Source organism: Callospermophilus lateralis, chromosome 3 (assembly GCF_048772815.1).
Source record: "Callospermophilus lateralis isolate mCalLat2 chromosome 3, mCalLat2.hap1, whole genome shotgun sequence".
In the NCBI taxonomy this organism is placed as follows: Eukaryota; Metazoa; Chordata; class Mammalia; order Rodentia; family Sciuridae; genus Callospermophilus; species Callospermophilus lateralis.
In genome coordinates, this window is record NC_135307.1 from 122,227,737 (window position 1) to 122,245,775 (window position 18,039).

Consider the following 18,039-nt stretch of genomic DNA (forward strand, 5'->3'; position numbering starts at 1 on the left):
ATTTGTACCATGAATGGGTGTTGAATTTCATTGAAGGCTTTCTCTACATCTATTGAGATTACTGTGATTTCTTTCCTTTATTCTACTTATGTGGTGAATTACATTTGTTTGGTATATTGAACACATTCCAAATTTTCTTAAAACCCCATTTTGTTTCTAATTATCTCCATACCATTTTTTATGGTACAAGTTTACTTTCTGTTCAATTTGTTTATTCTTCCTTTAAAAATAAATATAATGTCTATTATAGACAAATGTTATAAGCAAAATATTATGAAGTTTGTTTCCATAAACCCCCATATACTCACTAACCAAATGGCTCCCAACCTTTTCCTTCTAAATATGGGGACTACTCTTTGGAATTTCGAATTTGTAATTCTTGTACTTGTGTGTGCATTTGTGTTTGTGTGTGTGTGTGTGTGTGTGTGTGTGTACATGCCCATATACACACACCTATCTCTGTCTTATCCATTCATCCTTCCATTCATCTCTCTATCCTGTCAAATCTCTCTCAAAAATATGTTAGGTTGTAGATCTGAGATCTTTCTTCTTTTTTAATGTCAGTGTTTATAACTGTAAATTTCCTTTTTTGGTACTTTTTTTTTTACTACAACCCATGAGTTTTGATATGCTCTGACCTATTTCCAGTGGGTCTCAGGGTATTATATTAGTTTTCTGGGACTGCTGTTACAAAATACCACAGACTGGGTAGCTTAAACAACTACAATTTATTTTCTTGTCATTCTTGTGACTAGCAGTTCAAGATAAAGGCATTTATAGGCTTGGTTTCCTGAGCTCTTTTAAATTTTTTTTTATTTTTATTTGTTATATATGACAACAGAATGCATTAAAAGTCATATTACACATATAGAGCACAATTTTTCATATCTCTGGTTGTACACAAAGTAGAGTCACATCCTTCTTGTCTTCTTACATGTACTTAGGGTAATGATAACCATTGCATTCCACCATCTTTCCTACCCCATTCCCCCTCCCTTCCCTTTTCCCATTTGCCCTATCTAGAGTTCATTTAATCCTCCCAGCCCTAACCCCCAGCATATTATGAATCAACATCCTAAATTCCGAGAGGTCATTCAGCATTTTTTTTTTTTTTTTGCTGAGCTTTCTTTTCTTTTTTTAGCTTGAAGATGACCCCCTTCTTGCTGCCTCTTCACATGCTCATCTCTGTCTGATTTTGTACTCTTGATGTCTCTCTGTGTTCAAATTTCCTCTTCTTAGAAGGATATCAATCAGATTGAAGATATACCATAAGATATACCATAATGGCCTCAATTTAACTTAACCATCTCTTTAAATACCTTTTATCCAAATATACTCATATTGTGAAGCACAAAGGGTTAGGGCTTTGATATATGGATTTGAGGCAACACAGTTCAGCCTTTAAGAAATACTTGCTAATTTCCCCTTTGACACATTGGTTAAGAGTATGCTGTTTAATATTCACAGTTTTTGGTAAATTTTTCAGTTTTCCTTCTGTAATTGATTTTTATCTAGTTCACTTCCAGAGTGACTGGAAAAGGTGCTTTGTATTTTTTTAATCTTCTAATATTTATTAAAACATGTTGTAACCTAACATGTGGTCTGCCCTGGAAAATGTTCTATATGCGCATGAGAAAAAAATGTATTCTATTATTGTTGAGTGGAGTATTCTGGGTGGTCTGTTAGGTCCAACTGGCTTATACTGTTGTTCAAGCTATTGCCTTATTGATCTCCTGTCTGGTTGTAATATCCATGATTGAAAGTAAGATATTAGTATCTGCTCTCAGTATTTTAGAGCTATTTTTCCTTCAGTTCTGTCCATGTTTGCTTCATGTATATTGGAGTTCTGATGTTTGATGCATATTGTTTATAATTGATGCATTTTCTTGGGGAATTGACTTCTTTATCATGTTGGCTTTTATAAGTTTTTGACTTAAAGTCCATTTTGTCTGATATAGCTACCCCAGCTCCCTTTTGGTTACTATTTATATGGAATATCTTTCCATCCTTTCACTTTCAACCTATATGTGAATTTCTTATAGCCAGTCTTTAGTTGAATTAGGATTTGTTTTAAATAACTCTACCAGTTTGTGGATTTTGATTACAGAATTTAGTTCATTTACATTTAATGTAATTACTGATTCAAAAATTACATTTGTGTTTTGCTATTTGTTTCTGTATGTCTTATAGTTTTTTCCTCTGTCACTGCCTTCCTTTTGTGTTTAATTTATTTGTTTTGTTTTTATTCTTATTTCACTTCTTTTTGTGTATATGCTTCAGATATTTTCTTTGTGCTTACAGTGTCAATTACACAGAACATCCTTATACCAATCTAATTTGAATTGATACCAATTTAATTTAAATTGCATATAAAATTGTGCTGTAAATCTCTGTTGCTCCCCACTTTTGTGTTATTTACATTAACAATTACATTTTTATTCATTGCATGTCTATTAATATGGATCAATAATTATCTTCTCATGGGGATCCAAGATGGCCACCTAGAGGGGTGCTGCAGTCTTTGTTGATCCATGACCTTGGATTCAAGCAGTGAGAAGACTGTTTCTCTGAGAGTTATTAGAGGACCTGCTGCTCCTGCGCAGGAATCCCACCCACTGTACCCATACAGGACCCCTAGTGGCTTGCCCACTCAGGATCCCTGGCCACAGTTTCCAAGCAGGATCCCTGGCATCAGTGACTTTGACTGCCCACCCACATAGGATTACTGGCTGCTGCTCCTATGTGGACCCCATCTACCAACCTGGGGCTCCCTTGGTTGCCTTCATGTTGGGACTCTGTCATAACCCCCTCTATGTGGTAACCTGTACCTGAGAGGGTCTGGAGACAGCTGCTTGTCACAGCACTGAATGCCACTGAACTGCATCTCAAAATGCAATTCCAACGCCATCACCTGGCCCACCCCAATGCCCCATCTCTGAAAGTGGCTGCCTCCATCTTGGGACACCTTTGTGGCCTTCTGGGTTATCCTCACTACTGCCATTGCAGTCTTTAATTGGGGCAACTTCCAGCTTGGGACACTGGCTGGAGCCTAGAAACAAGATCAAGTTACCTCTAGCCCCTTCCCCACAGCCACTAACCTGGCACAGCACTTGCAGCTATGTGACCAGTTCGTATCTCTCAAAGCCTGGTCCTAAACTGCCCCATACAAAAACAGCTCTTTAGGATAGGTGTACAGGCCCCAAAGTGCAGCCCACAAGACCTCGGAGAGAGAGGTTCCTGATTAGGAAGTAGAAAGGGAGGGGGTGAGTGAGAAACAGTTTAGAGACTAAATTAGAGACCAGGAATTGTGAGGTCTACATGCAGTATAAGGAGGTAAGGCCAGATACCTACAACACATGAGCGGGCCCCAAAGGAGATCCTTGGGGTACAGTCTTCCAACTGGGACCAGCAAGTGCTATACCCCACCTCTAGGAGTTCCACCTCCAAGACCAACCCTCCCACCCGAATAACTTTCACCATCCTGAGGGTGGAGATACCAGCAAATAACAGACAATCCCACCTAAACTGGATGAGAATGGAAGTAGGAAAGATACTGAACTCCAACAGAAATAATTCTTTAATTTTCCATTGAGATTCTTTTCTTGGAAGATCTTCACTTGGAAGACAGAACCACAGACAATGAAGACAAAATATATAATCTTAAAAATAAAGTTGACCACCAAGTGAAAATGGTAAGAAACCATGAGCAGAACATCCAAGAAATATGGGATAACATGAAATGACCAAATATAAGAATTATTGAGGTGCAGCCAATTTGGAAAGCAGTATGGAGATTCCTTGGAAAGCTGGGAATGGAACCACCATTTAACCCAGCTATTCCTCTTCTCAGACTACACCCCAAAGACCTAGAAACATCATACTACAGCGACACAGCCACATCAATGTTTATTGCAGCACAATTCACAATAGCTATACTGTGGAGCCAATCTAGATGCCCTTTAATGGATAAATGGATTAAAAAAAATGTGGCATATATACACAATGGAATATTACTCAGCACTAAAAAATAAGATCATAGCATTTGCAGGGAAATGGATGGCATTAGAGCAGATTATGCTAAATGAAGTTAGCCATTCCCCCCACAGAAATACTGAATGTCTTCCCTGATATAAGGGGAGGGTGACTCAAAATGGGAAAGAGAGGAATGGCATGGGAAGAAGATTACCTCTACATAGGGAAGAGGGGTGAGAGGAAAAGGAGGGAGAAAGGGAATTGCATGGATGGCGGAAGGAGACCCTCATTGTTATACAAAATACATGTATGAAGATGTGAGGAAAAAGAATAGCGTTACCCTAGATTAGGTAGAGAGAAGTGATGGGAAGGGAGGGGAGGGGTTAAGGAGATAGGAATGATAGTAGAATAAACAGACATTATTATTACTGTGTGCATATATGTGAATGTATGACCAATGTGATTCTGCAACCTGTATACTCAGAAAAATGAGAAATTATATCCCATCTGATTCAAATGTATGATATGTCAAGGTCATCGTACTGTTATGTGTAACTAATTAAAACAACAACAACAAAAAGAATTATCGGGATGGAGGAAGGTCTAGAGTCACAAACCAAAGGAATGAAAAATCGATTCAATGAAATATTATCAGGAAATTTTCCAAACCTGAAGAATGAATTGGAAAATCAAATACAAGAGGACACCAAATGTACAAAATTACAACAAATCTACATCAAAGCACATTATAATGAAAGTGCCTAGCATACAGAACAAGGAGAGAATTTTAAAAGCCACAGGAGAAAGGAATCAGATCACATATAGGGGAAAAGCAATTAGGATACCTGCAGATTTCTCAAACCAGAGCCTCAAGGCTAGAAGATCTTGGAATAACATATGCAAGCTCTGAAAGAAAATGGAATTCAACCAAGAATCTGACATCCATCAAAATTAAGCTTCAGTTTTGATGATAAAATGAAAACCTTCCATGATATACAAAAGTTAAAAGAATTAATAACTAGAAAGCCTGTACTATAGAACATCCTTGGCAAAATATTCCATGAGGAGGAAATGAAAACAACAATGAAAATGCAAATTGAAGGGAGGCATTACACTAAAGGAAAAACCAATCAAAGTCAAGTTAAAAACCAAAAATAAACAAAAATTACCAGGAATACAAAGCTTGTCTCAATAAAAACCATAAATGTTAATGGCCTAAACTCATCAATCAAAAGACATAGACTGGCAGATTGGATTTAAAAAAAGTCCCAACAATATGCTGCCTTCAAGAGACTGATAGGAGAATTCATCCACGGACTGAAGGTAAAAGGTTGGGTAAAAATATAACACTCACATGGACTGCGTAAACAAGCAGGGGTTTCTATCCTCAGATCAAATAAAATAGACTTCAAGCCAAAGTTAGTCAAAAGAGATAAAGAAGGTCATTTCATACTGCTTAAGGGAAACATATCAACAAGACATAAATATTATAAATATATATGCCCCAAACAATGGAGCATCTGCATTTATGAAAAAACTCTTCTCAAATTCAAGAGTTAAATGGAGCAGAACACAATAATACTGGGTGACTTTAACACTCCTCTCTCACCACTCTCTCTCTCCACCCTCTCACCATTGGATAGTTTCTAAACAAAAGCTAAACAAACAAACAAACAAACCTATAGAACTCAATAATACAATCAATAATTTAGACCTAACTGTTGAGAGCCACAGCCGAAGGGGCCCCAGCAAACTTTCAGACTGCCAGCTGATGATTGGCTCACAGCGGCCCCAGCAACATCTAGCTGATTGGCTCCTCTGTGGTGATGCTCATTGGAGATGCTCATTGAGCTGTTTCCCCGCCCTTTCTGTTTAAAGAACAAGCATGTGGCTTAGGGACCGTGCCTGCCTTAGGTTTTCCAATAGTACATATGGTCCTTACCTGTTATCTTAGGTTGGTACCATTGTAATTGGATCTTACCCGTCACTGACTACCGGTCCAGTATACAGCCACACCTGTGTAGAGGTCTTTGTACCAGTGTGGGGGGGTGAGGTTCTTTGCCTCACCTCTGTTGGCCCCCAAATTTGTTTCATTTGATAACCACTTACCATCTAATCCTTTATTGTCTTTTTGGTCATTGCATCCTGTAATTTTTCCAAAAATGACAAGAAAAACACCTATCGGGAATGCTCCAAATATATTCACTGATGGATCAAATAATGGTACAGCAGCAATAGTTACACCTGATCAAACTTTTACATTTTTAGTACCCAAACAATCAGCTCAAAAGGTAGAGCTTAAGGCAGTATTACAGGCTTTTGTGATGTTTGAAGATTCTGTATTTAATTTATTTTCCGATAGTCTATATATAGTTAATGCTATAGTATCCCTTGAAGATGTTGGTAGGATTTCCCCTTCCTCTACTGTTTTCTCTTTGCTTTCCACTATACAAAGTCTAATCTGGGACAGAAAAGATTCATTCTTTGTAGGACATATCAGGGCACATACAGGATTGCCTGGAGCCCTTAGTTTGGGCAATGATTTAGCAGATAAAACTACACATGACATACATATTTTCTCTACACTAGAAGAAGCTATAAATTTTCATAAAAAGTTCCATGTCAATGCTAATACTTTACAAAAGCGTTTTAAAATAACTAAGGAACAAGCTAGACAAATAATAAAACAATGTCAAAATTGTGTGACCTTTTTACCACAAGTTAATCTTGGAATCAATCCTAGAGGATTGATACCTAACCATATTTGGCAGATGGACGTCACACACTTGCCAGAATTTGGAAAATTGAAATATTTGCATGTGACAGTTGATACTTCTTCTGAATTTTTGATGGGCTCCCTTCATGCCAGAGAAAAAACTAAAGATGTTATAGCTCATTGCTTACAAAATTTTGCCACTGTGGGCGTTCCAAAACAGTTAAAAACAGATAATGCCCCTGGTTATACTTCTACCTCTTTTAAACAATTTTGCTCATCATTTGGCATTTCTCATATAACAGGAATCCCATACAATCCACAGGGACAAGGCATAGTTGAAAGAGCTCATCAAACTATTAAAATGTACTTATTAAAGCAAAAAGAAGGAATTGGGAAGGGGTATATATTCCCCAAAGATAAACTTAAAATAACCCTTTTTACTCTAAACTTTTTAAATTTGGATTCATCAGGGCTTAGTGCTGTGGAAAGGCATATGTGTCCAAAAAATGTACATAAACCCAAGGTACTTTGGAAGGATATTCTAACAGGACAATGGAAAGGTCCTGACCCAGTAATTGTCTGGAGTTGGGGGTCTGTTTGTGTGTTTCTGCAGAGGAGCCAATCAGCTAGATGTTGGTGTAGCGACTTGTGGTAGTGTTGGGGTATTTATGCTGATGGTGTCATCGGTGGTACAATTTTTCCAAAAGGAGCCGTCAGTTGGCTTGGTGTATCTTCCTCCCTTCTGCTTGTCATGATCGCTCAGCTAAAATTTGGGGGCCAACAGAGGTGAGGCAAAGAACCTCACCCCCCACTGGTACAAAGACCTCTACACAGGTGTGGCTGTATACTGGACCGGTAGTCAGTGACGGGTAAGATCCAATTACAATGGTACCAACCTAAGATAATGGGTAAGGACCATATGTACTATTGGACAACCTAAGGCAGGCACGGTCCCTAAGCCACATGCTTGTTGTTTAAACAGGGAGGGGGAGATGTTGAGAGCCACAGCCGAAGGGGCCCCAGCAAACTTTCAGACTGCCAGCTGATGATTGGCTCACAGCGGCCCCAGCAACATCTAGCTGATTGGCTCCTCTGCGGTGATGCTCATTGGAGATGCTCATTGAGCTGTTTCCCCACCCTTTCAGACTACCAGCTGATGATTGGCTCACAGCAGCCCCAGCAACATCTAGCTGATTGGCTCCTCTGCGGTGATGCTCATTGGGCTGTTTCCTTGCCCTTTCAGGCCACGGAGCTGCTCATTGGAGGACTTTTTTGGCTCCACCCACACGACCCAGCCAATCGGCCTCAAGAGCAGGAGGATTGTGGGAGGTGGAGAGGCTGGTGGTTGGGGGAGTGGCTTGTGGGAAGCCGCTGGTGGCAGTTGGGCTCTGAGGGTTTTTCCTGAGGAGCTGTTTTGTTTGGCGTGTGTGGTTCTAAAAATAAAGTTAGTTTCTTTTGACAAGTGGTTCCTGAATTTTGCCCAGCCAGACTGCGGTACCTAACAGACATATGTAGAATATTTTATCCATCAATGAGTGAATATACTTTCTTCTCAGCAGCACATGGATCCTTCTCTAATTCAGACCATATATTATGCCACCAAGTAACTCTTAGCAAATACAAAAAAGATACAGATGCTACCCTGCATTCTATCAGATCATAATGGAATAAAATTAGAAATCAATGGTAAAATAAAAAAAGAAGCTACTCCAATACCTGGAGACTAAATAATATGCTATTGAATGATGCACGGATTGCAGAAGACATCAGAGACGATATTAAAAAATTCTTAGAGGTAAATGAGAACACTTGATACAACATATCAAAATCTCTGGGGACTAGGGTTGTGGCTCAGCAGTAGAGCACTCGCTTAGCACATGTGATACCCTGGGTTCAATCCTCAGTACCACATAAATATAAATAAATAAAATAATAAAGTTATTGTGTCCAACTACAATTAAAAAATAAATACTTAAAAAAATTCTGGGACACCATGAAGGCAGTACTAAGAAAAGTTCATTACATGGAGTTCATTCCTTAAAAGAATAAAAAGTCAACAAATAAATGACCTAACATTATATTTCAAAGCCCTAGAAAAAGAAGAACAAATCAACACCCAAATTACTAGAAGACAGGAAATGATTAAAATCAGAGCTGAAATAAATGAAATTGAAGCAAAAGAAACAATTGAAAAAATTGACAAAACGAGAAGTTGGTTCTTTGAAAAAATAAATAAAATTAATAAACCTTTAGCCATGCTAATGAAGAGAAAGAGAGAGAAAACTCAAATCACTAACATATGTGATGAAAAAGGAAATATTATGATGGACACTCAGAAATACAGAAGATAATTACCAACCATTTTGAAAATTTGTACTTCAATAAAACAGAAAATATCGAAGACTCAACAAATTTCTAGAGTCATGTGATTTACCCAAACTGAATCAGGACAATATACACAAGTTAAACAGATCCATTTCAAGCAATAAAATAGAAGATGCCTTCTAAACCCTACCAACCAAGAAAAGCCCAGGACCAGGTGGATTCACAGCAGAATTCTATAAGACCTTCATGGAAGAACTAATACCAATGCTCCTCAAATTATTCCATAAAATAGAAAAAGAGGGAATACTTCCAAACTCATTCTATGAGGCCAATATCACCCTGATTCCAAAACCAGACAAAGACACATCAAGCAAAGTTCAGACCAATATCTCTAATGAACATATATGCAAAAGTTCTCAATAAAATTCTGGCATATTGATTACAAAAATATATTAAAAAGATAGTGCACCACGATTAAGTGGGGTTCATCCCGGGGACACAAGGTTGGTTCAACATATGGAAATCAATAAATGTAATTCATCACATCAATAGACTTAAAGATAAGAATCATATGATCATCTCAATAGATGCAGAAAAAGCATTTGATAAAATACAGCATCCCTTCATGTCCAAAACACTAGAAAAACTAGGGATAATAGGAACATACGTCTACATTGTAAAAACTATCTATGCTAAGTCCCAGGCTAACATAATTCTAAATGGAGAAAAATTGAAAGCATTCCCTCTAAAAATTGGAACAAAACAGGGATGCCCTCTTTCACCTCTTCTATTCAACATAGTCCTTGAAACTCTAGCCAGAGCAATTAGACAGATGAAAGAAATTAAAGGGATATGAATAGGAAAAGAAGAACTCAAAGTATCACTTTTTGCTGACAATATAATTCTATACTTAGAGGATCCAAAGAACTGCACCAGAAAACTTCTAGAACTAATAAATGAATTCAGCAAAAGAGTAAGATATAAAATCAACACCCATAAATCAAATGCATTTCTGTACATCACTGATGAATCCTCCAAAAGAGAAATTAGGATAATTACCCCATTTACAATAGCCTCAAAAATACAAAAACAAAAACATAAAAAAAACTTGGGAATAAACTTAACAAAAGTGTTGAAAGACCACTATAATGAAAACTACAGCACACTAAAGAAAGAAATTAAATAAGACCTTAGAAGATGGAAAGATTTCCCTGTTCTTGGATAGGTAGAATTAATATTGTTAAAATGACCATACTACCAAAAGCACTGTACAGATTTAATGCATTCCAATCAAAATTCCAATGACATTCCTCAAAGAAATAGAAAAAGCAATGAAATTTATTTGAAAACATAAGCGACCCAGAATAGCCAAAGCAATCTGTAGCAAGAAGAGTGAAGCAGGTGGCATCACAAATACAGACCTTAAAGTATACTACAGAGCAATAGTAACAAAAAAATAGCATGGTATTGGCACCATAACAGACATGAAGATCAATGGAACAGAATAGAAGACCCAGAGTCAAACCCACATAAATATAGTTATATTATACTAGACAAAGATGCCAAAAACATACATTGGAGGAAAGATAGCCTTTTCAACAAATCGTGCTGGGAAAACTGGAAACCCATATGTAGCAGAATGAAATTTAACCCCTCTCATCTTGCATGAAACTCAACTCAAAGTGTATCTAGAACCTAAGCATTAGACCAGAAAAACCCTGTGCCTACTAGAAGAAAATACAAGGCTCAACTTTACAACATGTTGGTTTAGGAACCAACTTCCTCAAGAAGACTCCTAAAGTGCAGAAAACAAAATCAAGAATCAATAAATGGGATTTTATTGACCTAAAAAACTTCTTCACAGCAAAGGAAATAATCAAGAGTGTGAAGAGAGAGCCTGCACAATGGGAGAAAATCATTGCCACCTATACCTCAGAAAGAACATTAATCTCCAGGATATATAAAGAACTCAAAACTTAACCCCTCCCCACTGCCAAAAAAAAAAATAACCCAATCAACAAATGGGCAAAGGAACCAAACAGACACATCACAGAAGAAGAAATATGATCAGTTAACAAATACATGAAAAAAATGGTCAACATTTCTAGCAATTAGAGAAGTGCAAATTAAAACTACACTGAGATTTCATTGCACTCCAGTCAGAATGGCAATTATGAAGCATACGCATAACAATAAATGTTGGTGAGGATGTGGGGAAAAAATCACACTCATACATTGCTGGTGGGACTGCAAATTGGTGCAATCACTCTGGAAAGCAGTATGGAGAGTCCTCTGAAAATGTGGAAAGGAACCACCATTTGACTCAGTTATCCCACTCCTCTACCCAAAGGACTTAAAAGCAGCATACTACATGACATAGCCATACCAATGTTTATAGCAACTTAATTCACAATAGCTAAGCTGTGGAACCAACTTAGGTGCCCTGCAACTGATGAATGGGTAAAGAAAATGTGATACACACACAGAGGAATATTATTGAACCATAAAGAAGAATGAAATTAAAGCATTTGTCAATAAATGGATGGAATGGGAGACTATCATGCTAAGTGAAATAAGCCAGTCCCAAAATACCAAAGGCCAAATGTTTTCTCTGATGTGCAGATGCTAACACACAATAACGGGCCTGGAGAGGGAAGAATAGAAGTTCAGTGGACTAAGCAAAGGGGAATGAAGGGAAGGGAGGGGAGGTGGAATAGGAAAGACAGTGGAATGAATCAGACATAACTCTCCTATGTTCATATAGGAATACACCACCAATGAAGCTCCACATCATGTACAACACAAGAATGGGATCCTCAATAGAATAAGTTGTACTCCATGAGTTTTATATATCAAATATACTCTATTTACATGTATGTCTAAAATAAAAAAGAGTGTTATTTCCTCCTCTTTTATCAGCAAAAAGACTTTTTGGTGTATTTTATTCCTAAGGTTGTCATAAGAGTCAGCAGTATCGTGGAGTCCATGGCCACCACCTGCTCTGTGTCATTGTCCTGAACACTACACCTCTCACTTCTAGAAGTGGACAGTGGGAAGGATGGCTCTGCCCAACAACTGTGATAAACCCTCCCCTAAGAGGGCAAGAGCTAGGGGAGAGATGACCAGAGGGAGGGAATTCTTCTGTGAAGAGGTGCTCAACAAAGCTTGAAGAGCAGGCAAGTGGAAGATACGGACCCTGTGCTCAGCAAGGTCATCGACCAGGCCAAAATGTGGGACAGATATGCCCAACTCCTTGGGGTTTTTTTGGGCAGATTTTTGTTGTTTGGTCGGGAGCCCTGGAACGCTAAACCATAGCCATGTCCTAGATCTTGCACACGCCCTGGACTCAGCCGTTTAATCCTCACAGTAACTGTGTGAAGTAGTGACCATTGGTCTTACAGGTGAGTAGATGGGGACATATGGGGTTAGTGGCTTGTCCAGCATCCACAGAGTGTACAGAGGCTGCCTGCAAGCAGCTCAGCTGTGGACATCACTTTCCTTTCTGTGCTAAACTGAACTTAAAAAGCCTATCCCAGCTCAGACAGAATGATGATGAGAATCTCAGAGGCTGATTGTATTCAGGTAAGAAATCGCAGTTTTCTTCCAAGCCTTCTGAAAATTGCACATAAATGGGTAATAGCTTCCTGCTCGTGTTTCTTCCTCACCTGGCTGTGTTCCAGGTGGCCACTTTTGGGGCAAACTCAGCTATGCTTTTGCTTGCTGATTTGCTTTTCTTTCCTGAGAAGGTAGGTTGGGATAACAAAGTGTGTGTGTGTGTGTGTGTGTGTGTGTGTGTGTGAGAGAGAGAGAGAGAGAGAGAGAGAGAGAGAGAGAGAGAGGTGTGAAACCTCATTGTTCTCCCTGACTGGCAGAGAAGAATGGGGGGTCATGTTGTCTGTGACTGCTGCTTGACTGGTCCGTCAAGGCCTCTTTGTGGTCATCTGCATGGAGGGCTTCCTGCTTAGCACCACCTCTCAGATGCATTGTCTCCTGGTGGGAAGGAAGGGCTGCAGACTGGTATCAGGAACTGGGCACATGCTGCTCTGCCCTTAGCAGCTGGGGGCCCACCCAAGGCCTGACTTCTTTGATTTACATTTGCTGCTTTTTAAATGGAGAGAAAATTATCCACCTTTAGAGTTATCATGAGGGGTAAATGAGATCATAAGGTGATAGGCCCGGCACAGCCTGGATGCAGAAAGCATTCACTTTAATGACCATGATTGTTATTAATCCTTATCAAACAGAATCCTAGCAATAATGAGCAGGGGAGAATCCCCTTTCTTTCTAGGCTACTTTAGGGATACCGTCAAGCAATGGGGATGTGAAGAGCTGGCCCCAGCTGGAAACGTATCTCAGTTTTCTGCAGCCTATCTTCTGCTCTGGTTGTGGCAGGGCTCCTCAGCTGCCTTCAAACAGCCCAGCTGTGGTGGAAGCTCTGGGGCAGGGAGGGTCTCGTGGCTGAGCTTGGTTTTCACATACTTGGTCCCCACACACACATTGGGGTCCTTCCCTGACCTGGGCTCACAGACCTCCTGACCTGGGCTCACAGGGCTACTGTCTGCCTTCCAACCCTCTGCCTTCTGCCTGATTTTTCCTGGTCCCACTTGCAGGCTGGCCCTGGGTGTAGCTCCCCATGGAGCTCTGCATGGCTTATGCCACCTCTCCTCTGCGCTCAGCCCTCTGCCTTCCTGCCCACTCTTGGGTTTCCTCAGGGAAGCTTGGAGACATCCTTTGGAAAGTGCATGGATGTAAGTTTGGTTGCCACACAGATCAGAGTAGAGATCGCACTCTTCATTTTGTGTTACCGACTGTGTCCCACTGCCAAGCAGAGCTGACCTCAGCCATGGCCGTGTCTGTGGTGCCTATACACCACAGGGCTTGAGAGAGACTGAGAGCAAACCTCTTCCTCCACCTCTGATACCCAGCCTCCACCTCCCCAAACTGTCCTTTGTGCTAACCATTCTCATTTCTGGTCTTTAAAAATGTAAATTCTCACAGAAGTGTTAATATATGAGGTGCTTCATATCTGCAACAGTTTTAGTTACTTTTCTTATTCAGAAATATTGCATAAGCATCATAGGGTTGTCAAGTATTTGGATCTAGAAAGAACTGGAAGGTCTGGAGACGAGGAAACTGTTGAAGGTGAGTTGTGGCAGAGGTATGGGAAACAAGCTGAATCTCTCAGTGTGGCATGAACTTGTCTTCCTAATTTTCATGGCAGCAGGATACCTTGACAGTGGTGGGGTTGGATCATATTATTCTAGCTCTTTAAAACTTATTGCTTGAGGATTTAAACCTTAGCTAATACCAGGACTGGCAACAATAAAAATTTGTTCTTGCCTATAACCGAAAGTTGCAGTATTAGAGATAGGCTTTCTTCCAGCAAGAGGATGGTGGTCCAAGATTCTACTTTTAAGAATCTATCCTAAGGAAATAGGCAGAGGCACACACAAACTTAATTACCAGTACTCTTGGCATTTGTTACTTACTTCAATAAAAACCCAGAAATCTCCTAAATCTCCATCAATAGATGGACTGTCAAGCTTAATGCGGCAATTCATATAATGGAATATGATGATCAACATTAAAATTATGTTGTACAAGAATAGTAAATAACACAGGAAATACTAATGAGATGGCTAAATTGAAAAATCTGAAGAAAAACACCTTATGTGTGAGAATGTGTGTCCGTACATGCATAGATCCAAAGATACACCTGACTTAGAAAACTATTCACTATATGTAGGGAAAAAACACAACAACAACAACCCTGAAAGCAAGTTCTTTAAATGTTAGCTTTGGGTGTCTCTGGAAAATGGGATTACATACAATTTTTAATTTTTTATCCTCTTTTTAAATTTCCAAATTATTCAAAATAAATATTGCCTGCTTATAAGTTTATGGGCATGGGTGAATTTTGCAAATGCATGTACAGAGTTTGTTGACACATGAGGGAGCCAGACACTGTTGAAATTTATGAAACCACACAGATGTGAAGTCAGAAAAATGTCAAGGGGATTTCTTTTTTCAGAAGAGAAAAGGTCAGGAATAATATAGATCTCATCACTACTTTCTCCCTTAATTACGCCAAAGGAAACAGGCCAGGCTTTCAGCTCTGTGGACTGTAGTTTTTATTGCCAAGCTATGAAATGTGTATTCTGGGTCATCCTGAGTCTCCTCTATGCTTAGTTTGTGTTCCAGGATGCAGGTCAGGGATCCTGCCAAGTAACAGGACCCAAAGGGGTTCCTCTGTTCTCCCCTCTTTGGGAAGAAGAATGAATTTGAGACAGTGAGAAATACTATCAGGGTGGTGTCAAGTTTAAATTTTGAATGGCCTGAAGTCTCTTGGGAAATTTCTTGGTGAAACTCATTTTATTTTTGGCTTTTTAGAAAAATAATATAACTATATATAAAAGAGTTTAGAAACCATTCCATAATGCTCAACTACAATCATAAAATACTATGTGGATGCAAAGTACAACAGCATATTAAGCAATAATGAAATCAGCTACATGTGGCCACTACAGAGAGGATAAAATGGACTTTGGACCCTTCCCCCATTTCCAAATTTCCTCCTTAATGGCAAGAAGGCAAATCCTGTGTGTTGTGTAACATGGTGCTGCCCTGTGCTGTTCTGAGACCCTCAGGGTTAGGCTATCCAAGGAACCTCCATTGCATTAACCACTCTTCAGAGGGACAATGGTGATTCTAAGAACATTGTAATGGCTTAAAAAACTGTTTTGTTTGAGTCAAAAAGTCATTCTCAGCCAAATAAGTTATGATTACTGGGTTTTAAACCATCCATTATTAAATATTTATTAAGAACCTACATTGAATTGGGTACCACTTATGGTGGATAAAAACAACATGGCGGCCATTCATAAGGAACTCACAGTCTAATGAAAATAATTGCAACAGTAATCAAACTCATTCTTTTACATTTACCTCTTATTTAATGCATCAAAGCTGATGGGTGTGTGTGTGTGTGTGTGTGTGTGTGTGTGTGTTGTTTTCTTTAAATCTATATGACACAGTTGAGGAAATGGAAGCATAGGGTAGTTAAATAATATGATTAAGGTCTTTGAAATAGTGGGCTTTCCCAGTAATACCATGCATTAAACCATTCCTTGGAGCAACAGAAAATACCTAGATATTTGTTGACTCATTGAGACATTTTTCTAAAGATACCTAAAGCCCTTCTAGATTTACAATTATGAGACATTGGAGAAGTAGACTCAACTAACTGCATAAGCCAGTTTGAGCTGTTAAAAATACTCTAAATATTAAATTTCTTGGGCAAAATTCTTCTACCTACCTTCCTTCCTTCATCTGCCCAAATCAAGGCATCTACTCTTTGCCTTTGTCCCTTCACATTCCCCTTACTGGCTAGGAAGGCCCCTGAGGAGAGAGTTCTCTGTCAACTGTGTTCTCCATTGAAAGTGGCCAAAGGCAGCCCAGATATAGTGCCAAGGGGACTCATGCTGACCTCAAATAGACTCCATTTCTGTCTTCCTGGAGACATGGTGGGTGCTGTTAGTCACAGCTCAGTGGCCTGGTGTTCACTCATCCACAAAACCAGAGTCTTACTGTCTGTCACCAATGAATGCTTGAATGAGAAAAATAGTGGAAATATTTTTCTTATAATTCCTTCCTTGTGCATTTATGATCCAAAGGAATGACTGTTATTTCTCTATGTGAGTGATTCATGGCACCCACAGCATCTTTATATCATCTGGGCTATTTAAGAAAGGTAGTATACCAGTGTATAAAGTAACATATTCCCAATGATTAGGAGTGAAAATGGTTTCTACAAGTTCTCATAAAACATCATGTGTCCTTTAATGAGAACAACCATATATTGGTGGTGCACTTGCATCTGCACAATCATTTCCCTTTCACAAAGTTCCTTATCTGGATAATAACATTTTTGGCAGCCTTTCTTTGAGTAGACAGGCCAGTGTGGCAGAGGGGCATCCTCCCAGGGCTTTGCCTCAGTTGTGGCTGCTGCCCATTGGGAGTCTCCTCCATGCCATTCTGGCTACCATTTTATTTCTACCAGTTGGCCCTGACTTCTGCTACTAGGTCTTCTAGTAGAAGCCATTAGGACATTTTCATGTGAATATGTTGTGATCTCTGGAGATAAAATTATCTGCATATAAATGGGTCCATCGGATTGAATGCTTGTATTGATGGAAAGCTCTGCATGGAAAGTTCAATGCTAACATTAACCTGAAAGTGTGAATCCCATAGCATCTGGTCTCCTGAGAGAGTTTCTGCTTTTTTTTTTTTTCATTTTGGTTAGGCTGGAGAAAAGGGTAAATTCTAATTGTCTCTCCTAAACTCTAGATTTTTACAATTCAGATAGAACTTTTGGGTCAAAATTCCATGTACAATTTATTGCTGAATCTTGGGCAGATTTTTGGTTGGATCTTGCTCCCTGTTATTGGGGACACCTCCATTTTTTTGTGCTGCTGATTCTGGTTCCTTTCCTGTCTTTTTCAGGTCCCCATCTCCTTTGCTGCAGTTCTTCAGCTCCAGTTCTAAAGACCCCTGCATTACAGAAAATACTCCATTGCTGCATAATTCCTCACAAGACAGAGGGTGAGTTTTTTGTTTTTCTTCTTAAGAATGTAAGAAAACTTTGGGCAATGTCCATGGCACTTATGGTGGAGAATTTCTTCCTGAGCTATAACTTTTTACTTGACATTTGATCTCTATCAGATCCTTGATACATCATTATAATGGATGTTCATCATGCTGGTGGTTATATCTGTGGCTTAGGAATTCCCAAATGACCTTAAGCATAACCTTACAATGATTACTGAGCCCATGTGAGACTGGGGTTTCTCAGCCAGGAGTGAGGTTGGCACTATCTGGAGACGTTTTTGTTTATCACACTGGTAGCTGGGGTGCTGTTGGCATTGAAGGGCAGAGGTCAGAGACGCTGCTCAACATTCTGTAATGCACAGGTAACCCTCCCACACCGTCCCACCAGCCCAAATGTCAATAGTAATGAAGTTGAGAAA

The 18,039-nt window shown here is 39.3% G+C and overlaps 1 protein-coding gene across 1 annotated transcript in view; it reads left to right on the forward strand.

The window, feature by feature from the left end:
- The window catches only part of Oca2 (OCA2 melanosomal transmembrane protein), a 320,901-nt gene that overhangs the window by 54,544 nt on the left and 248,318 nt on the right, over nt 1-18,039 (forward strand). The window contains exon 2 of the mRNA XM_076849417.2: nt 17,516-17,614. Within this exon, the coding sequence (XP_076705532.2) occupies nt 17,516-17,614 (99 nt within the window). The remainder of the gene's footprint in view (nt 1-17,515; nt 17,615-18,039) is intronic.